This window comes from Apiospora marii (genome assembly GCF_038362585.1).
Source record: "Apiospora marii strain CBS 49790 chromosome Unknown utg000003l_segment0_segment0, whole genome shotgun sequence".
Classification (NCBI taxonomy): Eukaryota; Fungi; Ascomycota; class Sordariomycetes; order Amphisphaeriales; family Apiosporaceae; genus Apiospora; species Apiospora marii.
The window spans coordinates 2,819,042-2,843,719 of record NW_027117374.1 but is presented as its reverse complement, the minus strand read 5'-3'; the positions used below and the strand labels follow the sequence as shown (position 1 = coordinate 2,843,719).

Below are 24,678 nucleotides of genomic sequence, written 5' to 3'. Positions count from 1 at the left end.
ACGGAAATGGGTGAGATGATAAATTGACCTCGGAGGCAGAAGTTGTGGAAGGTGGATTAGAAGGGGAAAGATGGTTGGGACGGAGGAAGATGGCAGGCAGATTGATGGGTGCCCCAACTGGAAGGATTGTTGTGTGGCGACGATGAGGTGCCTGCCACTTTTCGTTGCCTGGCCGAGCCCAAAGTCTCCCATCGTATTATCGAGTCCAGTATCTCACCCCTCAATAAATGCCACTCGGTACTCTATATGCAGATGCCCAAAGAATATTTCATATTATATCCAACAAATCGCTATTCTAAGTTGCGGCAAGATTTTGAACCCCTGCAACGAAATGGTTTTTTTTTGCCATCGCTGTTTGACACGTCGGGCCAAGAAAGAAGCTTGAAGTCCTTGACGTCCCCTCGACGTGTCTTCGACGTGTCTTGCAGCACCACCCGCGCCCCTTCAGCCCATCATCGAACTGAAGCTGGCCAATACCAGAAACACCTATCCTACCATGTCCCCATTCCATCCATGTCTTCTAAAGGTTGGATACAAGCCGAGACATATAGTAATTACAATCAACAAAGGAATAGTCGCGTTCTGTATATCCGTCGGGTCCTGTAGCAGAAACCAATATGATAGAAACCCAATCACAATCAACAAAGCGACGGATAGGTAGGCACAGAATCCAATGAAGCTGGGCAGCTCGAAGGCACTCAATCCAAAGGAAGGCTGTGGAATGTCTTCCGCTGTTGGTGCCCATTTCTCATACCTCTTAGGTATTTTCTGCAGGTAGTCAACTCGGCTAGAGCTGCTGCCAGCCTCCACATCTGTGCTCTGCAGTGCATTGCACCACAAAGAAAATCTGCAACGATCGCAGGGGGTACAGCAGAACCAATAGTGCTGATAAAAGAACCCAGGCGAGATCGGCGGTTTTCTGTCGTCAATATGCACGAAGTCATAGTCGGGCAGACCTAGAGGTATATGATACTCGTCGACTGCCCCCCGCGATATGCTTGAATATCTGCCCTGATAATAGGTGAACTATTGATAACAACTGTTAGCAAGTGAAAAGCATATGTTCAACGAAAAGGTGGATGTGTTACCATATCGAAACCCCAGTGGCTGAAGCGGTAAATGGAAAGCAGCCGTTTGAGCATTAAGCGTCGTCTTCTGTAAGACTCTGTCAGGTTCTCGAAGAACTCCTTGTGGCTAGATGACGTTTCGATCTTGATCTGCTCAATAGGAAATTTGCCTGGTTTGACAACAACCCATTCGCCAACTTGACGCGGGCTATCGGGATTGGGATCAGATGGATCGGGTCTGCCTGGGTCTTGGTTGTCTGGTGGGTTAGATCCATGATGCATAGTGCTAGACGTGTTGTTCTGAAATTGCCGGTCAACTTGAGCCGGAAAATCGCCCATTTCATAGCTTCCGGTCTCATAATGGTCTGGTCCTACAGATCCGGTAGAGATCGACTCGGTCGAGCTTGATAAGAGCAACGGCGCAGATGAACTTGAAGATGCAGTGAACGATGTACCACTTGGCGACGCCTGTGTGTCCAGGATATCTGTGTTCGCTTCCGTCTTTCTCCATGTCGCGGATATTTCTTTCTGGAAGTTGATGACAGATTGGATCTCTGCGCCGAGTCTTCTTGAGACTACCTCGTAGTGCTCAAGCCCACCCCCCTTTGTCAACAGTTAGCTCAAGAACACATCTGACAGCGGTTGCGGTACTTACACCAGGACAACACCAATAGACGTAGCGGTCATTACTCTGAACGATAGGAGATGGCGTTGGTAGTGGCCACCATATCCAACGTGACCCTGTCATGCTCTCCCACTTCCTTGTGAAAGTATCCCACCTAGAAGATGGACAGGCCTTTTCAACATGGATATGTTGGGGATTTGAAACCCGTAGACCTCGCAGATACCTCATGGCAGACGAAAACCGATCTGGAACTCGATTATTTTGAAGGAAGTACTGGAGCACTTGTGTCGGATGGGGCTGTAAGTCGAAGTGGATTGAAGCTCTATCTTGTGCAGTATCCTGGGGAGAGTCAGACTCTCTGATAGTACCCAGAAGATATATCACTACCGGAGAATTGCCACTTTCCAGAGCACTAAGCCACGTCGTGTTGGAAACAATGGACCCGAAATCAAGCAGGGATTTCATGGCTTCCAAATCAGCATTTTGTGAGGCATAGTCCAAGGGGGTGCGCCCGTGTTGATCACAAAGGCTAACATCAGCACCCCGTGACAACAGATATCGAATAACACGGCTTTCCGAACGGCGGGCGGCGCGATGGAGGCAAGTCTGAAGCTTGGAGTCCGTCACATCTGGAGACACACCCGCATCCAGTAGCAATCGAAGGACTCTGATGCGCGAGATCTCATGTGGAGGCTTTTCCATGCCGGTGGTAGCAGGAGACAAGCCATCAGTGAGGGCTTGGTGAAGCGCAGGAATGCCATCTCTTTTCAAATCAGCAGGGATGTTCATCCGGAGCAGGAGTCGGACGGTGGCATAGGACCCTGACTGGCACGCATTAAAGAACGCATTGGTCAACGTGAAGTTTGTCGGGTACGCGATCTGAGGGGACATATTCACGAATGAGCGGGCTCGACCCAGCAGAAGCTCAACTACTCCTGCATCCCCATTGCGTGAGGCAATATCAAGGGCTGTGTTTCCAAGGTTATCAGCGACATCGATGTTCGCGCCGTGATCCAATAGAAACTTTACCATGTTTAATCTTCTGCCGGTGATTGCATGATGTAGGGGGGTTTTCCCATCATAGTCCCTCGCACTCAAGTCGGAGTGACCAAGCTCCAGTAAGTACTTTGCGATACTAGGCACTCCCTTGACCGCTGCGGTGTGCAGCGCTGTAGGATAGTGATTAGTTCGCCGGCCGTCGCGTAATCCCCCTTTCTGGACTAGTAGCGCGATGAGATTGATTGATCCCACTCGGACGGCCTCCTGCAAGAGAAGTCTGGAATTTTCGTCTGGGTTTAAAGATTTATCCCGTAGCTGTTGAGAGAGATTGGAGGCGTTACCGTCGATGTCGGGGTTTGCACCTTTATCAAGTAGTTGGGCTACTAGGCCGTAACCAAACTCTTGAGCGGCGGCTAAATATACGTCTCTCAGTGAGGATGGGCCAGCAGTAGGGACTGCAAAAGACATTGCTAGACTCTGGACACAGGTCCTGTGGCCTCTCTTGATTGCATGCACAAGAGCGTTGGCTTTTATCTCTGGGTGCTCGTGTTCAGTCTCAGGCTGGTTCAGTAGAAGGTGGACCACATCGATGTGACCGGACCAAGCGGCAGCCATCAAGGGGGTCCAGATTACACCGCGAGTCGTGCGCTCAGTAGCTCTCATGGAATGTAGCTGGAGCCATTCTAGAATTAAGGCCTCATGCCCCATAAAGCTTGCAGCAATCCCCTGAGTAGGGTTGGCTGGAAATATTTCGAGATCTTGTTCATTATGGCACTCATGGTCCCACCAGCGCCGGAACCATGCAAGAAAGACCATAGATCCTGGGCGGAGCAACTTGCGGGTAAGTTCATCTGTAGCCCCATTGAGGGCTAGAACTTGGTGGCGACGCCAATTGGTAGCTGCATACCCTAATAACGGCCATCGCTGCTCGAGGTCCTCGTCTTCCGTATTGAGACTGCGGTGTTCTTCATAGCAGACTGTCTCTAGATAGCTAACGCAAGATAATTTGATATGTTCGTGCATCAAAGCACTGGAGCTCAAGCTCAGCTGTAAAGACGTTGGTTCACCAGGCCACAGCATCGGCAACTTGCCAATCAGGAATTCTTTGACCGTCTGGTGAATAAATTGGACTGAAGAGTTTCGTATTTCAACAAGGCCACCAAGCATGGGCACGCGAGCCTCTGTGCCCCGAGCTCTTAAGGAATCTCTAGACTGTCTACTGTCTGAGTACTTAACTCCAACAGCATCCCATAGGGCGTCTGGACTCAGGGGCGCTTGTGCAACGCACACCCAAGTCAAAGCTTTGATTGCATCTAGCTTGGAGTCCTTGCTTCCTTTCCGGAGGACTGCCTCCAAAGCGAACTGGTAAAGGTCATCGAACTTGGTAGGAACAACAGACAAGTATGTTGTGGGGTCGTGGCATGTAGCATGGCTAGGAAGAAGAGCAGTCAAAGACTTGTCTGAAGAAGATGCCACTCCTGGTAGTGAGTATGACCAGAGGTCATTGGTGCAGAGGCGGCGCAAAGATGTGACAAGGTCGACCCAAAGATATATGCCTGTTGTGTCGTCCGTCTTAACTAGTTGATCGAATATTGGTGTTAAGACTCCACGGTAAAGATCCCATCTCAATTGGAGGCGGTCTTCAACAATGTTCTGCGCATCGTTAATCAACCCCTGGGCAAATTGGCCACTAGAAAGGTCTAGGCGAAATAGGGGGTCACCCAAGTAGATTCCTAAATGCATTTGTTGTCTGGAACTCATCATGACCCTCAAACCGCGACCAGAATCCATGCAAAAGGATGCACAGAAATCGCGAGTCTCAGGTGGCACGAGGTCTTCAGGAGATACTTGGGTGTCGTTGAGGTATAAAGCGCCAAGAGTATCTCGCTGCACGCTTGCATGACACTCATCCAAAGCGTCGACAATGACGATGATGTTGGAATGTCGGGCAAGGTGATGCAGTGCAAATGAGAGATCACGCAAGTGGCTTTCATCGTGGTAACGCCAGGTTGTCAGACTCGGTGGGAGAAACTTGGATAAAGAAGGTTGAAGTGCAATCACTTGGTGTAGTAGGGACCGGAGGATGCTTTCCGAGCTCGATGGCGGAAAGTTGAAATCTGTAAAATGAGCCGCTACGAGCATGGGCAATACCTCGCTGCCCTGAGTAGACAGAGTAGCGTCGTGGACTGGCTCTGTCAACTTGTCCAGGAGGTATTTCATTATCGTGGACTTTCCAGAGCCTGCTTTTCCAACGATCCAGTATATAGAGGGTCCTTGGGACTCGAGCCATGTCTGCAAGGAGGGGTTGGGCCACAGCCAAGACAACGTTCCTTCATGTGGGTTGGGTATTGTGTTTAACGACGAAACGAGTCCATTTGGCCACAAAGACCGTAGTATCTGGTCTTCGTCTTGCCCGAAATCTCGCCGTGATGGCACTGATTCGTGGATCCAATCCAACATCCAAGATAGTACGTCCCTGATGGTCCGATAAGACAGGTCATTGCGCGACTGTGCATAACCCAATAGCTCGTGCGTAGTGTTCAATGACAGGACAGTTTCTCCGGGGGTGTCGCAGACTGCACAGTAATGGGAGACAAGAGGGGATACCGTCTCGTACAAAGAAGTGATCCGAAGCCTTGTGGCATATGTTCTTACCCAGGACTTATGTAACTCTTCTAATGAGAACGAAAGTGTTGATGAAGATTGTGTAGATTGGGTTGACTCTGGTGAGAGGTGATAGTCGTTTCTTGAAGGCCTAAGTTCAGATTCGCCGCCAATGCAGTTGACAAGGGGAAGTGCGGGTTTGAAAAGTGATGTGATTCGATGTGGCGTTCCGAGGAAAATGATTGCTCGTGTTGCTCGCGCAATAGCGCGATATTTGGACTCTTTCCAAGCTCTCACTAATGCGAGCTTAGCTACCAATCCTCCTACACTGTGTGCGATGAAGACGATAGGACGGTGAGGGTCTATCTTCCGAAGGTTGAGAAGAGTTTCGAGTAGTTCTGTTGCAGGATCGTGCAGGTTCGCCAGGGGCTTGTCTAAACTAAGCACAGGGGAAAGTATTCTTGAATAGGGGAAGTCGGTTGGGAGAAGCTCCTGCAGGGATAGGTAGTCGACGCCATCTCGCAACGGGGAGTGGATTGCTTTAATCCGGCCTGGGATGGTGATGATCACGATACTTGGGGGAAACCCGTATTAGTAGACGGCTAATTGGACTTGGCGATAGATACACTCACTCGACTGTCTCGTAGGGCATTATTGGGGAGTTCCTGACGGATTGACTCGGCTGCCTATGCGGCTCCCCGGCCAAATGGGACAAAGGTCTGGCCCGAATTGAGGTTCAATACCATGGGTTTGATGAAGGAATACTTCAAGGACGCGTATGAACTTGAAGAAGGATTGAAGTTGCATAGGGTATAGCGCAAAAAAGATGACCTGGGTATCATCCGCTCCTGGCAACGAACATAGCAAAGGGTTTTCGTCGAAAGACAACATTGGAAATTTTCCCTTTGGAGGGTTTTCCACTGAACAGGGAATGTGGGAGACGCGAGGCAACCTGCGACTGCGGTATCGACCGGATTCGGCAGACAAGTGCATATTACTCTGCATACGTTTCCACTGCACTTCTTCACTCCAACCGGGGGCGGCGAATTGGATTCTGTCATTCTTTGCTTCGCCCAGTTTCGTGTGCGCAGTGCCACACACGGCACGATCTAGTACTCCGGAAATTCGTATTGCCCCTCCACTTCTACGTGATGATCGTCACCGGACTAATGGACAAAGGCGTCTGGGGCTTATCGTTCTGCCTTATTCCAGGTAGTTCAGCATAAAACGCCCCGGCGGCGGTTCATGGAGGTGCGAGGACAAGTACTTGGCGATAGTTGATTGGATAGGTCGAATCAAATTGGACCGCAGGATAACCTGCTTTTGAGTCTTCGCTGTGACTGGACGCCACTCGACCCCTCATTCCATGTTATCAGGCGCTTAACTGTGCCACATATCCATGCCGTGATACACACATGCATTTATGCACTGGCGATTTCGGGTTCTGTGATTCCTTCCACAGCCTACCTTTGAAACATGATCAATACAGTGGTAATGACCGAGCATCCAACGCCACGAAACAGGCGTATGTGCCCGTGAACCAGACTTTCGTTGTCAGGCATGGCACCGAAGCGTTTACTGCTGCTTCTGTTACGGCTCGCTGTTTGTTGAGTTTTAATTGGTTGCAGCAATGTGAGCTGTAGCTTCAGCAACTATTGTTGTAACTGGCGAAAGGCTTGAAGCCAGGCTATATAATCAAACCGAGTCGCTCTCGGAGGACGATTGCCACTATAACATACAATCCGGTCCTCAATCTCTGGTACTGAACGGAGTCATGTTATCATTAATATCTGCGCCCGCTCATGCCTCCGCCTCCCATACCACCGCCCCCCATGCGGCCCCCTCCCATGCCACCCTGCTTACCGAACCCGGCCAGCTTCCCGAGTCCACTCATCATGCCGCCGCCGCCGCCGCCTCCGCCACCCATACGACCACCTCCACCACCGCCCATCATTCCTCCGCCTCCTCCCATACGGCCCCCGCCACTGCTACCCATCATGCCACCGCCGCTGCTTCCTCCCATACGACCCCCCGACTGGTGACCACTCATACCGTGTCCCCCGCCATACCCCGCCGTGCCCATCTCGGGGCCGTGGTGATGGTGTACGACCTTTGTAGGTTGACTGGAGCCATAGCCTCCTGCGCCACGTTTTGACGAGCCGAAACACATTTCGATGAGTTTTTTTGGTAGTTTGGGGTGATTGGAGGAGTTGCGCCAAATTATGTGAAGCCTTGAGGGAAGAGTGTCGGTGCTGGTATTTCTCAGGTAGGGGATTTGCTTGGGGCAGAAACGTATGGAGTAGTAGATCTGGTGTATGTGTTGGTGTTTCTTGTAGATATAATGGTAGAGCTCTGTCTCTCCTTTGTTTGTTATGCTTGGAATCAGGCAATTACCGTTGGATGATGGATTAAGATACCCTTTCAATATCTTGCGAGTAGAGCATGGTATTTATCAACATTTTGCAACCATCAGAGAACAATTGCCATACCTCTTCGCCTTGGATTTCGCAAGCCAGACGTTATCGAGAAACAGGTTCTGGCCCTGACGTCGCCAATACCGTGGTTGACGTTGCGGTGCTTGGCTGACGATCTCAAAGCACTGCCAAGCTTTGAAAGATTGTGCCGTTTGCCGTTCATGTCGCTGACAGGACCACAGCAGATAGCCGTTGATTGGCTGTGGATCCATCCGGCGCAAACGCGCAGCCCGCCAAGAAAGCTTGTCTCGTCCATCTGGATAACACGGCTGCACGTACAATGACTAGGCGCACGTCAGATAGCTACAGTTTCCCAGCGTCCCGGCTTCTTTGCCGAATCATCTGGAATGACGGCGAACGAGGCCGAGGCAGGCCTTTCTTTCCCTTTTCTTTCCCAACCGACTAATTTCTTGTCCAATCGCAGTACTACTTGGGGGAAGGAAACGTATCATTCGCATCTATATATTTCCAGCATTCGATTTATGGGGACGATTCTGACCGGAAAGAGAAAAGGTTTGCGTCTTGGGCTCATCGGGTCCAGATGCCTACATTTCCACGCCCCGACAAGGCTGGGGTACAGATCCACGACGCACGAGCAACAGGAGACTTCAGCCCCATATGTGATATCACGCTACCAAAGGTAGTCAACTGCATCTCCTCAAATTTAACATAAACGGCTGTGTGGTTGATATAAGGTCGGCATTAGTGCTATTGGTGCGACAGGCACAGCCGCTTATTCACCCCCTTAGCCACAAGTATCAGGTAATCACTCCAAGTGAGACTCAGAGTTCTGGATGTAGATACTTGACGAAAGCATCTGCAAGTGGCTCAGGTTCGGGAGCGAGGAGGGTCAAGCCTTGGGGCGATCATATCGGCTGATAACTTGAATGGGCTGAGCGGGAGCTTCATATTACGCCGGGACTGGAGAACCGAGGCTACTTGATCACGGCTCTGTCAACGGCGGATAGCTTGTACGAGTCGCTAGCAAGCAGGTCTGATCTTACGGAACTTGAGCCTTGAGGTATGACGCTGTCTGTGTTGACACGGATCCAAATCAAGCGACGAGTTACCAATTATTATCAATATTCCTGATCAGGCACTTCCGTTCGAGAATGGATCCGGCAACAAACGTCCGCGCCTTGACGTCAATCCGATGTTGAGCATAGTACCAAGAGAAGGCAGATAGGACAGGACAGATGCCTTGGTTTACTGAGTCCCCCTGAACAGTTGCAACAGTTGCGCTTGAACGTCCCAACCATTGCTGTTTCTCCGCGGAAGCCATACTACGTCACTGAAGCCCTGTCATTGCGTTGCTGGTTCGACCGAAGGTTTGACAGGGATCGGGAATGGCAGGACCCCGATGATGAGTATGATTGGACGGTTGACCTACGGTGGTACAGGTACTACCGCTGTATTCAGCCACAGGTTGGCTGCCTTGTGACATTGGCGGCAGTTGGTTTTCATCAAATATGGCACTCTCGGACAGGATCCAGCACGTCATTATCTCCGGCTCTGGAGGCATATTTACCTTGCAGTCAAATACGTATGGACAGTTCGTCTTGTCTTGATACCTAGTCTTCAAACTATGTCACTCCTGTCCTCTCTCAAGCATAACCAAACATCTAAGCTTTTGATTTATCAATAGAATACTACATCGAATTCTAAAACTTCTATTATTCTTCATCTCTTCTTCATATCTTTTCTTTTAGGTTGAGATAGGATGCAAGTCGTATCTATTGGAGCTCTTGCTGCAGCACTGGTGGGCTTGGTGAGTTCTCACTCGAACTTCAGACTGTGGATGTTCTAGCATCAGCTTCTGAACCCCATCAAGGTCGTCGGTGCCGAGTCTCCGATTCCAGGGTACGGCGTCGACATCCTTCAATGGAAAGTGGAAGTGGCGCCCGGGCAGACGGAGGTCCTGAATGGCACGGTCCAGCAAGTGTATCAGCAGATTCTCCATATCAACCCGAAGTTCCAGCTCGGCGACACTCATTTACGCTCTCGAGGGGTGCAGCCGCAGAGAAGAACGCCTATCCATTGCAATATATGGGAGACTGGCTTCAGGTGGGCCTTACAAGATGGTATCAACTACCTCCGCGGAGTGGGCGGGGTGCCAAGCAACGGGCCTGGTCCCGGGAACTTTGGCCAGGTCAGCTGCTCCTGGAGTTCCGCGATCTGGTGGTGCAACGACGTGAGTCTCAAGTACCATGGCCACCTACCATATTACGGGACTAACCGCTAATGGCAGAGCCCGTCCCCCAAGACGCTGGGCAGCTGGGACATGATTGCCGACAGCGCTCAGGTCATTTTGGATTCTTGTTTTCCTATCGATGATACGATCGCGGGGCAAAACTTCGAGTCGGGCAACTGGAGCACCATTGCCAGGGGCAATGATTGTTGAGAATCAGGCTTCCTTGGGGCAGTACAAGGCTCTCTGGAGGTGATTGCTGGAAGCGAGCCGTTCTTTCTGGGTGTGGTTTCAGCAAACATGGCTGTTGTTGGCGTGCGCAATACGACGTTCGCTTTGATATGCCCTTCTTTGATATGGCAATGCTACAATTGTTTGGTTTGAAAATTGGCTTCTCTTTGATGATTTCATCTAGAAGATTACAAAGCGTATGCGGCTGCAATTGCTGATCTTAGTTAGACGCCATCCCGAATCCATTCTCGGGTATTCCAGTGCTACGTAAAGATTCATTGTGTATGGGAACCGTCGTGGCTGCTGTCTGAGGCCAATTACCTCCGGATTCTTAGCACAATCGACACTTTACAGTGAAGTCAGCATAAAGTATGGACATAACATGTTAGCTGGGGATCCCCTTCTCTACCGGCACGATTCAAGCTACATGTTCATATCCTTCGTCTTGTGTCCTCTGTCTCCCCAGAAAGCATCACGTCAAAAAGAGGACCATATCATGCGCCTGACCAGCTGGTTCCATCAACATCCAGAGGAAAACACAGTCCTCCCTTGATACCGATGGGGGACCATTTTACGGGGTACCATCACCCACTCGATCCTCTTGTTGCTTGGTGTCTTGGCGTTGCAAGAAGCATGCGTGCACTCGGCTGGCATCAGCAATACCGAGATTCATTGCCTTCATGATGTCCAGCGCAGCTGCGACACGAGGGTTCTCTGCATCCTCAGTCGACTGAGAGCGTCTGGTATCACTTCCCCTGGACCCTTGGCCTTGCCCTCCTTGGAGGACCTCGTACTGTATAAAGCGTGCGTGGGCTTGTGCCGCCTCAGCAGGTGTCAGTTGCAGTGCCTCCATTGTGTTGAGTGAAGTCTTCTCCCGCTCGTGGAGATGACTAGTGGTGATAGCAGAGTTGTCATGCCTGGCTCTCTTGCCACTAGGGGCATCGATTGCCTCCACAGAAGGAGCCCTTTTACCCGCTCTATCAGCACGCGCAGGAGCAGGGTCTTCGGGAGTCATGAGATCGATCTCCTGTAACTCCTTAGCGGCATTGTCCATCTCCTCCTCTTTCACTGCACGGCCTTGCGCCGCGATTTCAATCGGGTTCTGAGACGATGCAGCTCCATTGCCAGCCATTTGTGGCTCAGGCGGAAGATCGCTTTTAGGCAGTAGGTTGATGATCTTTACCTTCAGTTTACTCTCGAGTTCAATGAGGGTATCACGATGTGGCGTAGCCGTATCGAATTGCTTCACGGGCCGGAGATTGAGACCATTTCTAGCGCTGGCAGGCAAGAGGGCAACATATCTGACCCCCGGCTTGCAAAACCGACCCGCCCCCTGGGCCGTCACATCTCCAATCATCTCGATGGAAGGTCTTATTGCGTCTGGACGGCTTTCGTTGGTATTATGAAGCTTCAGGTATTCCCTGAAGAACTCGCAGGCAGGGTCTGAGGTCTCTTGGATTCCATGATGCTTATAGAACCACCAATTCAACAGACCCGCTTTAAGCATACCGAGTGGGAGGTGATCATTCTTCATCGTGTAGCGGAATTCGTGAAGTAAGGACTCGATCTCCGATTTCGAAGGATAAGGCTTGAAACACCGGATGGAATCATAAGGTGGCAGTCGATCAGCGGCTAGAAAGTTGGGGTGGTTCCCTTGGCTGAGAGCCAAGGAGGTGTCGCCATTTGGCAGTAGATCGCGGATCAGCTTGGCGGGTGGGCGTGGAGGCAGGTCGCCATCTAGCTCGAGAGCCAGCTGATCGTTGATCTCTTTGGTATCGGCCTCGCTCAAGACAGCTTGGTCAATCCATCGTTTCGCCAAGGCGATGGCGCCCGGATAGCAGTATATATAGTGTGGAACGCAGAGGTAGGTGGACCGTCTCTCGCAGCATTTGCAAGTTGTTGGCCCTTTTGCGAGGTACGCCGGAGGGCATGTCGAACAAGCCGATGCCTCTAGGGATGACTTCCACCAGGAAACATCTCATGCCTTCTCTCCACTCGGCATCTTCAGGGAGAGGCGGGACACTAAACGGTTGCATGATAGATGGGTTGTTTGCTTTGTCGAGATTCGGTTCTGGAATTCTTCGATGTGGGCAGCTCTAACCTACCTAGCCAGGTACAGTGGAAATACCATGGAATTTGTTCCAGCCAGGTCTAAATTGCTCGGGAGACGCTTGACGAGTTCAATAATAGGCCAGACCTGAGTTGGTTCAAGCTCAGGCTGAAACGAGGGCTGGAGTCATGGGGAAACAAAGGTTTAGAGAAATACAAAATTACGTTAAGCCAATGATAGTGAACGATTATTTTCTAGAAATTACCCAACAATGCATCGAACTCGCAATGTGTGCCGTCCAACCTGAGGGATCAGATCTCAGGCTAACCATTCTCCTGGGAACTATTGAACTGGGTCACAGGCAGCAAATATTGCACAGGATCAACAGGCACTTTTCCGATATCAAACAGGATTTGAAAATGCTTAAATGCAACGTCCATTTTATTTTGAAACCTTTTGTACAAATTGATCACACTCCTGCAGCTTCTCATAACTATTCGCCTTTGAAGATGATTAATGCCACTATACAAACAGCAAACGTCTCTTTATTGACCATGTACTGACTGTCCATGTGAGGCTCCTGTAAGTAGGGATCATGTTGCCCCTTCACTTGGTGCAAAGGCGATTTGCGGTTAGGCAATGGCGTGATGGCCATTTGCACATGAGTGGACGCGATGACGGATTTTTGGCACCAATCACAACAGTTCTACCCCAACAGCATTCCACCCTGAGATGCAAACCCCTCCCATGTTACTGGGAACCCCTTCAACATTCCACCATGCTACACCGGCAATATATTTCTTCTTATATGGCATATCACTTCACAAGCGCATTATGATACACGGTATAAGTTATAGAATGATAGGGTTGTTCGCCTGCATTCCGCTGGCGATTGCCAACCGGGGGCCCTTTCTGGAATAGGTCAGCAATAGCACCTGGGCTTTCGGTAACGATCTATGGAATGTGACACAAGAAGCGGTGTACGCCCCCAAGTTACACTTCCGGGGTCTTGAACTGGCAGGATCAGCAAGTGGGCATTACATGGGATACGGTAAGCCCAGCACCTGGTACAACCTTCAACCATTTCTGATACTAACGTACACGCAAGACGGCGAGAATAACTTTGTTTGGACTTCGGCGACCATCACTTCACGAGGAAACGACTACATCGATGTGGCCTTCTCCTGCAACGAAGGAGAGTTGCACTGGGTCATCTTCGACGACCTGGCTGGTGCGTACCAATACTTCGTCAACCGAGCCCTGCCGGACATAGGCATCCTGAGAACCCTGTGGCGCCTGGATCCGGGTCTTTTCCTAAATGGCAGAACCTATCTCCGCAACCAGGCCCTCCCGGATTTCTCGCTGTACCAAAACGCAACAAAGGTCCAGGACGAGACGTGGCAGCTGGCTAACGGCACGTTCATGACCAAGTACGACTTCTCCGACTACGTGCGCGAACGTGACTTCTACGGTATATATGGTCCCAACGTTGGCTCTTGGTACATCCATCCCGGGACGGACTATTACAACTCGGATCACCTCAGCCAAACATTGACGGTATTATGTTGAGCTCTTCTATGCTAATTTGGGGAGTGCTAACCTGGTGATAGGTCCACCGCGAGTCTGCAACGGGAGACAGCGTACAGCTCAACGTGGTCCAGGACACCTCGCACTTCCGCGTGGGAGAGAAAGTTTCCCAGCCTGCTGGAAAAATCTGGGGCCCTTGGCTCTGGTATCTGGTGAGTGGACCTTGGCGCCATAGTAGGTTGCTTGAGCTCACCGGCTGTAGAACGATGGCAAGGTCGAGGATGCCAAAACGAAAGCCAACGAAGAGCTTGCCAAGTGGCCTTACCCGTGGCTGAGCGGCCCTGCTTACCAAACCCGTGGTGTAGTCTCCGGTCGTCTGCGTCTTTCCGACGGACGGCCAGCTTCCGGGGCGGCGATCTTCCTCGGGGATACAGATACATCGCGAAGGCCTTCCGTACAGGGAAGCAACTACTACTATACGACCCATGCCGATGCTGAAGGTCGCTTCTCGCTCGAAGACGTGAGGGCTGGCACGTACGGACTCTACGCCTGGTCGAACGGAGGCGCACTCGCGGACGTCTATACAAATTTCACGAAGGGTAGCATCCATGTTGCGGCAGGCAACACCACAACCCTTTCTTTGTTGACATGGAGTGTGCCCAGAAAAAGCAAGAGGGTCTTCACGATTGGAGACTTCGACAAGAAGGCCCTCGGCTTCCGTAATGGCGGGCCGCCTTACCAACACGGCGTCTCCGAGCAGAGCCCGGCCAACCTGACGTTTACCGTGGGAAAGTCCCAAGTCTCGGATTGGTACTACGCACAGTCGCTGGTCGGCACGTGGGCCGTCGAGTTTGAACTGGACCAAGCGACGCTGCTGTCCCGGGGTAATAGTGGCGACGACGACAACTCGGCCAGGCTTAGTCTCTCGTTTGCCGGGTACTCGCAAAGTGCTGCCATGGATGTTACGATCAACGGTCAGCTGCTCGGAACACTTGATAAACAGAACTTCGCGAGTGACCCTTCGCTGTATCGCTCGGGCAAGACGAGCGGGGAGTGGCGGTTCGTGCAGTACACCATCCCCAGAGCGGCGTTGCGAGAAGGCGTCAACGTGTTGGGCTTCACTGTGACGCGGTACACGCAGTGGAGGGGCTTCATGTGGGATAGCATCATCTTGGAGTGGGTTTAGCCCGCCCGGTTGACTTGCCTTTATGGTAGTCGATGGGCAACGTATAAACTGATGGCAAAGTCGTATGCGTAACGACATGCCTCTCCTGCTAGAATGCATGTGGGGGATCCACTCACACTCCTGTCAAATACTCCGAGACGTATGCAGTTAACACGCTGATGATTATCAGTGTAACAAGAGCATCAATCTGCATGGTCCCAAGGGGGTGGTCAGAGAGCTTCCACAGCCAGTAAGATCATATGATAGGTAAAGCGATGTAACACGCCACAGTCCAATCACACACCGAAACCGGCGGCTCAGGGCCCAGGGCCCCGGGTGAAAAAGGAACGGTCAAGCCAAGCCAATTAGATCACGACGTTGGTTTAGGCTGCATCCCTTGCGTGATAATCAAAAAGAAAAGATGATTTTTATCCATCCGGGAAATCTACAAATGCAATCGTGTCAGCGGTGCCTACTTTCTCTTGACACAACACATCCCACCCGATCTTCAACAGTCATTTGAAAAGGCGAATTGCTAGTTTGTAGACCGTGTTCATCTTCCCCCGCCGGTCTCAACACACCCTGCCGTAGAACCCACATTATTAGCACCCCCGAACCCCATCATGTCGCCGGACCCAGCCCTCCCCGCGCGCTACGAGATCCGCACCCTGGGCCCGGAGCACGCCGAGTGGGCCAAGGCCATCGTGACCCACAGCAACGCCTTCGGCTCGCCCGTGTGGAGCGTCCTGTGGCCCGGCGAGCAGACGGTGCGCGCCTACAAGGTCTTCGAGTCCCTGGACCACATGGTCGACCACCAGATCGCCTCGGGCCTCTCGCTCGGGCTCTTCGACACGGCGTACCAGTATAAGCGGCCCGAGTCGGCAGCCGCGGGCGGCAAGCTCTGGTGGGACACGAAGGACCTGGGCAAGGACGGCGACGCGCTCCTGAAGCAGATGGACTTCCCGCTGCTCTCGGTCGCGCTCGCCTACGACGGTGCTTTCCCTTTCGACATGGCGCGCATCGAGCCCGTCGCAGCGGTGCTGCCCGGCTACGCCGAGTCGATGCACGCGCTCGAGGGCCTGGATCAGCGCGACCCGGCCGCGTGGAAGCCGACGGGGCCCCGGCAGGTGCTGATGCGCAACTCCACCGTCACCAAGCTCGACGAGGGCGGCAAGGGCCTCATGGCGCATCTTGCACGCTACATGATGCGCCGGGCGGCGGAACAAGGGTTCCGGGGGATCCAGATCGAGGCGTTCCACGACGCCGTCACCGCCGTCTGGAGCAATCCGCCGCCGCCGTTCAAGGGACAGATCGTGTCGAGGCTCAATGCCTGGACCTGGGGACTGGAGAATGAGAAGGGGGAGACGGTTTATATGCTGCGTCCGTCGAAGCAGGATCTCAGCAAGATCTATGTGACACTGAGGGAAGAGGCCTAAGCGCAGGTTAATTTATCTTGATAGATTCACTTCAGCGTTCGCTCATGTTACAGTCTACTCTACTTTCCCCACACCACAGTGTCTCGCGTGTCGGCCTCAATCATGATAATCAATCGACGTTGATTCAAACACTTGCAAATACTGGCGGTGTGAGAATGCAAACAATTGAATATACAAGTCCAATCCCCCGACTTCCCCGCAACAACGTCTGATGCGGGGATGGGTTAGTGGAAGTTGGGGTAGTTATGGGGCGGACAGGGCAGAAGGCCACAGGGGTGAGATTGGGACGGACGCTTCCTGGTTCTAATTCCATCAATCATGTCCTCTGCCAAGATTGAATCGCGAGACTGGACGTCAAGAATATTCTCGGCCGTCTTCCCCAATTATGCAGCTCATCATTGCGTTGTACAGCAGCTCGGCAGCCACTACCCGTCCAACACGATTGGTGGAAAGACAAGCTGCTGCTGCTGCGTCCCAGTATATTGGTCTGGGTATTGGGGATTCCGAGTCAGCACTATTTCGCTTCCAGCTGGGGTAAATGCAGGCACCGCTTGGCTAATAGTAGAAAATGGAGAATTATGTACAGCAGCAAACAAAGATAAAAGTCGAACACTCTCCTGCTTACCATGTGATTCTATAGACTTTTTCCGCACCCTCGCCTTGTGCTGCTGTGCCGTAATCAAACACCATGCGGTCCTCGTCCATTCTCCTAGCCCTCTCCGCCGTGGTGGGCGCCATTGCCCACCATGTCGAGATCCCCCCGGGCGTTCCCCGAAACCCCGAGGAGTTCCGTGCCAAGCATCCCTACAAGAGATCCGAGGAATGCGGCAAGCGCCCCATCATCCAGATCCGGGCCTCGCAGAACGACACGGACGACGTGGCCGACGATTTCCTCGAGGGTCTCCACAAGGCCAACCACGGCGGCACGCTGTACCTGCCCAAGGACGAGCTGTACGTCATCGGGCAGCCGCTGGACCTGACCTTCCTGGACGACGTGCAGATCCACTGGGACGGCGAGGTCAAGTTCACCAACGACACGCCCTACTGGCAGGCGCACGCCTTCGCCCACCCCTTCCAGAACTCGCTCATGTTCTGGAAGTGGGGCGGGCGCGACGTCCGCCTCTTCGGCGAGGGCGTGCTCAACGGCAACGGCCAGCGCTGGTGGAACGAGTTCGCCGGGCTCGAGATCCTCGACCCCACCAACACGTACCTGCGGCCTATTTTGTTTTACGGCGAGAACCTGACCAACTTCGCCATGGAGGGCATCCACCAGAAGGACTCGCCCTGCTGGACCAACTTCATCGTCACCTCCAAGAACGTCTCCTTCACCGATGTCATGTGCACCGCCGTGTCCAACAACGCGACCGCCTTGCCCAAGAACTCGGACTTCTTTGACTCGCTCAACATTGAGGATCTCACCGTCGAGCGTGTCTGGGTCAACGTGGGCGACGACTGCTTCTCGCCCAAGTCCAACGCTACGAATGTCCACGTCGACACCATGTACTGCAATGGTGAGTCAGCCATTGAGGTCCCCTGATACAGGGCACTGCTAACCCACCTCAAGGTACACACGGCCAATCGATGGGGTCGCTAGGCCAGTATTCCGGCGAGAAGAGTTTCGTCCAGGATGTCGTCATCGAGAACGTCTGGCTCTTGAACGGCCAACACGGAGCTCGTCTCAAGACCTGGGCCGGCCCTGACATTGGCTACGGCTTCATCGATAACGTCACATTCCGGCACGCAATCCCCACATACCAATAACAGAGAGCGGAAGATACTAATTGTTGGGTAGTAACTTCTGGCAAGCAAACAACGAATACTCCGCCTTCATCGACTCATGTTACTTCAACGTAAGCCAATGCCCCCTTTACTTCCCTGCCAACACAAGCCTCTGTAAGACAAATAGCTAACTCTGTCTGTACCTCAGATCAACTCGTCGACCTGCGCCGAGTACCCGTCCAAGATGAACATCACCAACATCCTCTTCGAGAACTTCTCGGGCTACACGAGCGGCAAGTACGGCATGGCCGTGGCCAAGCTGACGTGCTCGACCAACCCCGACGCCGTGTGCGAGAACATCGAGTTCCGCAACTTCACCGTCCAGAGCCCCTGCGGCGACGGGACGGAGAAGCCCGTCATCATCTGTGACGGCATCAAGGGCGGCATCGGCATGGACTGCATCCCCGCCGAGTCGGCCGAGGCCAAGGCCGCGCTCGGGAAGAAGTGCTCGGTGCCCTTGGCCGACATCGAGCCTCCGTTTTAGATGCTGGGCGTCGGATTAGATGGGTCAGTTGTAGGCTGTGTATCGGTCAAAGGTTGGTATCATGCACGACAAACACATTGTGGAACACAGAAACATTAGTAGGGACAATGCCACAAAAGTTTTCTGCATTCTGTTGACATCCGAAAAGCCACAGCTGTCGTAGTAGAAAAGAAGGGGTCGGCATGAGAGGTTCCTTGAAGCCACCCATAATGAAAACTCTTGGCTGCACACATTGGTAGAATTGACTAAATGCATATTCGATAACTAGTTCAACAAAAAGATTAACAAAAGCAATAAGATTTGGTAAAAAATGAACGACGCGAGCAGGATTTGAACCTGCGCTCCCGAAGGAAATAGATACCTAGAATCGGAGATCCAGTTCTAGTCTATCGCATTAGACCACTCTGCCATCGCGCCCAATTCTCTGCATGTCGAGGTGATGAATAAAACCAACTTATTCTGTTACATATAGAGGAGGGCAACGAGCTGCTTATGGAAAACTGGCGACGACTTCACCGTGGCTGGGTAAGCAGTGGGCTTCACGTCAGGTAGAATGTAGGGCGTCCAGGGCAAGTTCGTCCATTCTTATCGTGAGGTCGCTCATTCACGAGCATATCCCGATCCTATGCTCGCTCTCCATCCGGGGCCAGGGGCTCATTTCAACTGGCAAGCCCCGGATCAAGTCACGACAAGATCGGCAGGCATATTCTATTTTAATCATTAATATTCCATTAGGATTGATCAACTATAGATTATAGATTTAGTAGATTAACCACCCGTCATATCGTATGAGACGAGCGCGATTCCCTTTTCTTCCCACCCCATTACTCCAATACACCCTCGCATGCAAAAAACACCAACCACCCCCATCTGACCCAATCACTTCAGCGTAACCCGGAACGTCTTGGCCATACTCGGCGTCCCGCTCGCCGACAGCGCAAAGAGGTAGTAGTACCCCGGCAGCAGCACCCCGCTGTCGTCGGGCAGCAGGACCGAGTAGCGCCCCTTGCAGCGGTGGACCTGGGTCAGCGGCACGCGGCGCTGGTCCGTGTTGATGGAGTGCGTGGCGGACCCCATGCGGACGAGCACGAACGAGGCGGCGGGCTCGGCGTCGCGGTTCGTGGCGATGGTGATCATGGAGCCGACCTTGGCCGTCGAGACGGGCAGGCCCGTGATCTCGGGACGGGCCGCCGCGCTGCCGTCCGCGTTGAACAGGTACGGCGGCGAGAAGATCTGGCCGTCGGCGTGGTCGACGCTGCGGTCGCAGTTCTTGGTCGAGGCCTGCGGGTTGGCGACGTAGCAGAGGCCGCCGCCGCCGCTCCAGACGGTGCCGTCGGCGAGTAGCAGGGACTCGGAGTGGTAGTTGCGGGCCACGGCCTCGGGCGCCATCTTGGTGAAGGCCTTGGTCTCGGGGTTGAAGAGCTCCGGGGTCAGGACGCCGTCCGTGTCGGTGAAGACGTGGGCGGTGGGCTGGCCGCCGGTGATGAGTACGGTGCCGTCGGGCAGCACGACGGCGTTGGAGAAGGCGCGGGCGTAGTTCATATCGCCGACGCGCTCGACGGTGGCGGGCTGGTCGGGCTCGTCGATGGTGGTGATGTGGGCGTGCTTGTTGGCGGCGCTGTTGTCGTAGTCCTGGGCACCGCCGGCCGAGAAGATCTTGCCGGGCTCGTACATGACGTTGATGCCGCACATGGCGTCAACGTCGTCGCGGACGGAGGAAGGAGTGACGGAGCCGGCGCCGTTGGTGCCGTACCAGTGCTGGGCCTTGCTGGGACCGGCCTGGAAGACGGAGCCGTTCTTCCAGCCGTACAGCCAGGCGTGGTTGTCCTCGCGCCAAATGCCCTCGTGGTCGACGGTCAGCATGGGCTGGACGTCGGCGCCCTTGAGCAGGGTCCACTCGTTGGTGGCAGGATCGAAGACCTCGCCGACCTTGCCGCCGCGGCCGCCCGAGTAGGAGCCACCGATGGTGAAGACGTTGCCGTTGGACATGGTCGCCGAGGACTGGTAGCCACGGGCAATCTTCATGTCGGGCCCCTCGGTGAACTCGTTGGTGGCGGGGTCGTAGAAGCTCGTCTTCTCCGCGTCTGAGCCACCGGTGATGATGATGCGGCCATCCTCGAGGGAGCTGATGCCCGGGCAGAACATGTCGTGGTGGGTATTAGAGACAGTGCGCTGCGAGACGGCACCAGTCTTGAAGTTGTAGTCAGCGAACTGGGTGTAGCCCGAAGCACCGCCGAAGTTAGCGGCGCCCCACGATGAGAAGACCAGCATGCGCGAAGGCTCGGGGAACTCGGGCACGACGTAGGCGGCGACCGGGATGATAGGCAGTCTAATCAGGTCGCCCCACTTGCCCATCTTGGAGACGTCGTATGTCTTGGGGACATAGATCACGTCGAACTGAGCGTCCTCGACCCACTCCAGAAGAGTTCCGTCCGTGGTTTGCTTGATGTGGCAGATCCGGTTGGTCTTGTCGTAGACGGCCTTGTCACATCCAGCCGTGCCGCTGCACAACTTGACGCAGTCGTCAGTGGACGCGCAGTTCTTCATCTGCTGAGCAGTCTTGCCCTGCAGGTCGGTATTAGGACATATTTGGTAGTCGTTTCCGCCAATTGCCTGGGCGGTGGTGGCGGTTGGGCACTCGGCAACGTTGAGGCCCTTGACCAGGGCCGAGGCGGCGCCGATCTGTATGCTGAGGCCCGCGGCCTTCTTGATATTGAACACCATATTAAGTGAATGTAAGTGGCGGGAAGCCGACAAAGAGAGTAATGAATGCTTTCAAAAGAAGAGACAGTGAGTGATGTGTGTATGTTGCACTTGAGCTGGTTGAGCAAAAGAGTGTAAGCCAACGAGTGAACGATGACAGAACGAGTGAGTGAGTGAGTGTGAATGGGTGTTCCAAAAACGAAAGACTACTGCCGTATAGGGACGGTCAGATTTGCATGCAGGCTATTAGAGAAGCTTGTGAATGAGCCAGAAGCATACCTCCCAAGAAAAAAAACAAACTCCTGTCAAGGCGATCGTCCGAAGTCTTATACAAAGACCGGACGAACCATCCTTAAGTTTAACCGTTGGCAGGGACACCCCCAGCGCCTGCGGCGAAACCCAGGATCATGGAAAAGTCTTGCCATTATGCCTGGCCCAAAGCTGTGCTGTGTTGCAATGCGCGCGGGTACGATCAGGGCAGATGCGGGTACACCATGTCAGGGTCCGGCGGTTGTGAGGGTTGGCAGACCACCATGACAAGCCATTGGGTATGGCGCTTCCCTCTCGTCGTAGGATGCGGTGGGTCAAGAAAACGGTAGAAGCGGCTCTAACCACTCCTACTCTTCTGCATTCGGGTGCTGCCGACTATTTTCAGGTGAATGAGGAGGGAACAGAAGAGCTAGAGGCGACGATGTCACTCTGATAACGACGGTAGGTACCAGAATGGAAAGTGTAAAATGAATGGCTCGGGAATTGGCACCGGCGCCGCCTCCGCGCCCGTCGTATCGATCGTGAGCAGGCGTGCAAGCCCCCCACCATCCCAGCGGTGGATCGCTCAACGCCATAGCCTCAAAGACGTGGTTTCCAGCGTGGGGTCCCTGGCCGTTCAGGGGTCCTGCTACCCGCAAAAACGGCTGAATGCTAGCCCCCATTCGTCCTTGGCGCCTGAACGACCTGAAACCCAGGATGAAAAAAAGTGTTAGCAAAGGGGGGGATCTGACTGCATCACGACCCGTCATTTCGATAAGCCAGCGCTTCCTTGCGACTCGATAGCCCATTGTATGGTTGGGATCGAAGATGTGACAAGATCTAACCTGACCTGCATCCCGATTCCCAAACTAACGGGCAGGCGGGCGCGTGCGTTTCTGTTCTGCAGATCTTGGAAATCCTCACGTGGGTTGTACCAGCTCGTAATGTTTATTAGATCGCAACCGTTTGTCGCTTTGACATGTGAACCATCCCCGTGGTGGACCTAGAGGCTCTGCCGAAAACAGAAGGCGATTCCGACCAAATTCCGGTCGGAATCCCAAACTTGCAAGAAACAGGCGCCCATCCTTTCGGAGGTCTGTCCGATCCACTGCCTCAATGCTTCTATGCAGCAGTACGTAACCCCCAACTGACTCGCCCAAGCTGTCGTCATCCATCCTCAACTACGACTCCCCGCCGATTTCCAGCGCCGAAAAGCGACTCCCCCGAGCGGTCGAGTAGTCAAAGCTGTCATCCGATTGCTTGGACGCGCCCCCATCTTTAACCTTGTTCAATATATCCTGCACGGCCCAACTGATGCGCTCGGCCCCAATGCGTGCTCCCACCAGGTTGGGTGCTCCCGGACCCAGCTGTAATGCTCCGAGACGGCCGGTCAAGAAAAGGGGAACGTCTTCCCTCCACTGCATATCGTCTGTTATGCACGGAAGTCCACCACAGCTGGCAACGGGGAAATCTGCAAGCAGGTTTTGCAGGTATGGCAGAGTCGTGAAGTCGGTCTGCACCCCTGTGGCATAATATATGTGATCGAATAACGGCACTGCCTGCTCATGCTCCTGATCTTGGTCCCGATCGGGCCCATCGAACTCGACCTTCCAAGTTTGAGTCGATTCCTGCCATTGACGGGAGCGCAGGGTGGTGTTCCGACATAATGTCAGCCTCCCCGACGCGACATGCTTCTCGACGATCTTACGGTACGGCGAAGTGATGCTGCCGCCATTCCTCGCCGTCTTAATCTTCTCCCACCGCTCTTCGTCCGTATCGGCTGACCAAAATGCGGCCTGTTCAAAGTTGCGAAACTTGCCAACCCACTCGAGGCCAACATCGAAAGGCTTGACCTTCAACTCCCCTCGCACTATGCCACCTCTGGTTTAGCAATATGAAGCTTGATGCAGCATTCCAATGGAATGTGGGTCGGTCAGGAGGAACAACTTACTGATAAGCCAGACTTTTGAAACGCCCCTCCTGATTGCCAGGTCTGCGAGCTGGGCAGAAGTGAGGCCGCCTCCCACAACCAGAATGTTGGTCGTCTTCTTCGAAGCAATCTTCTCTTTTACACGCAAGGACGGGAAACTCCGGATCTTCATGGCATGTGTTATGGCATCACTGCCTTGGTCGATCGGGCCTGGTATCGTGGGCGCATTCGCCGGCCCCACTGCCAGCACCGCTACTCGGGCATAACGAGTCGCCTTGTTTGTGCGGATGGTGAAGACCGGCTCGTCTCGGCACACGTGGTCAACAAAGCCATACCGGATATCCTGCACCTCTTCGTGTTGAACAACATCGCGTCGCAGGCTGTAACGATCGATGAGGCAGTCGCAATGGGCAGAGAAGAGGGGTGTGGAAGGGACAAAGTAGTCGTTACGATCGCGCTCGTCGACAGTGGGCTCCGCTCTGGGCCTCTCCGAGGTCAGCAGTGGCAACAATAGACGGATCGGAGGTTGTTGAAGGCGCAACTCACTGCTTCCGAGCCCTCTCTTTCTTACGTTGATGCTTGCTCACTTCTTTACCAACGCAGCCGCAGATCTCCCTCAGCTCTTTGCCACGGCCACTCATGTGGGCGTACGACAAGAGGCCATCTCGCTCGGCCGGGTCAATGTGAAAGAACATGGGGCTGCGCAAGTGCGAAATGTCAAATGTCTTGAAGAGGGTGTGCCAACGGGTCATCCACTCGCCGCCCGTGGCATCCAGCACGGTCATGTCCAGAAGTGCAGCCCTGGGCTGGCACCGGCAGTCAGCAGGGCGGACGGCGCCCGTCTTGTAGTTCTTGATGGACATCTTGCGAGAGTGCTTGCGTATCCAGTGGTACCGCTGATGTTCCTCGTCGGTGAAGGTGGCGGCTGGCATGCGCTCGCTGAGCCGACTCGCGACGGCGAGGCCGGCCGGCCCACCCCCGATGATGATAACATCTTTGAGTTCGCTGTTGGCTGTGAATTCGGGAATCATTTTGGAAAGCAATTCTACTAGCAATAGCCGAAGTGTGTTGAATAAAAACCGTTATTGGTGGCTGAACTCAAAGCGCATCTTGATATAACTGTTTCGGGCCAAGGACCTTGAGGGACATGCCTCTGATGTCAATGCC

The 24,678-nt window shown here is 53.5% G+C and overlaps 9 protein-coding genes across 9 annotated transcripts; 4 read left to right on the top strand and 5 right to left on the bottom strand.

Annotated features, from left to right (window-relative positions):
• Nucleotides 1-1,064: 1,064 nt before the first annotated feature.
• On the bottom strand, nt 1,065-5,947 carry PG985_004410 (uncharacterized protein; the record flags this gene model as incomplete). Its single annotated transcript, XM_066824179.1, has 3 exons — nt 1,065-1,670; nt 1,723-5,734; nt 5,928-5,947. The coding sequence occupies 3 exons, from the start codon at nt 5,945-5,947 to the stop codon at nt 1,065-1,067; spliced, it is 4,638 nt and encodes a 1,545-aa protein (XP_066687339.1).
• A 1,131-nt stretch (nt 5,948-7,078) lies between these two features.
• On the bottom strand, nt 7,079-7,465 carry PG985_004409 (uncharacterized protein; the record flags this gene model as incomplete). The annotated part of the gene is made up of 1 exon (XM_066824178.1): nt 7,079-7,465. The coding sequence occupies one exon, from the start codon at nt 7,463-7,465 to the stop codon at nt 7,079-7,081; it is 387 nt and encodes a 128-aa protein (XP_066687338.1).
• Nucleotides 7,466-9,489: 2,024 nt separating this feature from the next.
• Nucleotides 9,490-10,170, top strand: PG985_004408 (uncharacterized protein; the record flags this gene model as incomplete). The annotated part of the gene is made up of 3 exons (XM_066824177.1): nt 9,490-9,537; nt 9,577-9,960; nt 10,018-10,170. 3 exons carry the CDS (start codon nt 9,490-9,492, stop codon nt 10,168-10,170), a joined length of 585 nt encoding a protein of 194 aa, XP_066687337.1.
• A 589-nt stretch (nt 10,171-10,759) lies between these two features.
• Nucleotides 10,760-11,545, bottom strand: PG985_004407 (uncharacterized protein; the record flags this gene model as incomplete). Its single annotated transcript, XM_066824176.1, has 1 exon — nt 10,760-11,545. The coding sequence occupies one exon, from the start codon at nt 11,543-11,545 to the stop codon at nt 10,760-10,762; it is 786 nt and encodes a 261-aa protein (XP_066687336.1).
• A 1,614-nt stretch (nt 11,546-13,159) lies between these two features.
• Nucleotides 13,160-14,951, top strand: PG985_004406 (uncharacterized protein; the record flags this gene model as incomplete). The annotated part of the gene is made up of 4 exons (XM_066824175.1): nt 13,160-13,289; nt 13,347-13,795; nt 13,849-13,977; nt 14,028-14,951. Coding segments are annotated over 4 exons (1,632 nt in total), but the record flags the coding sequence as incomplete, so codon positions are not given.
• A 602-nt stretch (nt 14,952-15,553) lies between these two features.
• PG985_004405 (uncharacterized protein) lies at nt 15,554-16,366 on the top strand (the record flags this gene model as incomplete). Its single annotated transcript, XM_066824174.1, has 1 exon — nt 15,554-16,366. The coding sequence occupies one exon, from the start codon at nt 15,554-15,556 to the stop codon at nt 16,364-16,366; it is 813 nt and encodes a 270-aa protein (XP_066687334.1).
• A 688-nt stretch (nt 16,367-17,054) lies between these two features.
• PG985_004404 (galacturan 1-4-alpha-galacturonidase) lies at nt 17,055-18,629 on the top strand (the record flags this gene model as incomplete). The annotated part of the gene is made up of 4 exons (XM_066824173.1): nt 17,055-17,877; nt 17,931-18,102; nt 18,159-18,216; nt 18,294-18,629. 4 exons carry the CDS (start codon nt 17,055-17,057, stop codon nt 18,627-18,629), a joined length of 1,389 nt encoding a protein of 462 aa, XP_066687333.1.
• An 879-nt stretch (nt 18,630-19,508) lies between these two features.
• Nucleotides 19,509-21,353, bottom strand: PG985_004403 (uncharacterized protein; the record flags this gene model as incomplete). Its single annotated transcript, XM_066824172.1, has 1 exon — nt 19,509-21,353. The coding sequence occupies one exon, from the start codon at nt 21,351-21,353 to the stop codon at nt 19,509-19,511; it is 1,845 nt and encodes a 614-aa protein (XP_066687332.1).
• A 1,409-nt stretch (nt 21,354-22,762) lies between these two features.
• On the bottom strand, nt 22,763-24,542 carry PG985_004402 (FAD binding domain-containing protein; the record flags this gene model as incomplete). The annotated part of the gene is made up of 3 exons (XM_066824171.1): nt 22,763-23,451; nt 23,533-23,996; nt 24,058-24,542. 3 exons carry the CDS (start codon nt 24,540-24,542, stop codon nt 22,763-22,765), a joined length of 1,638 nt encoding a protein of 545 aa, XP_066687331.1.
• Nucleotides 24,543-24,678: the final 136 nt, after the last annotated feature.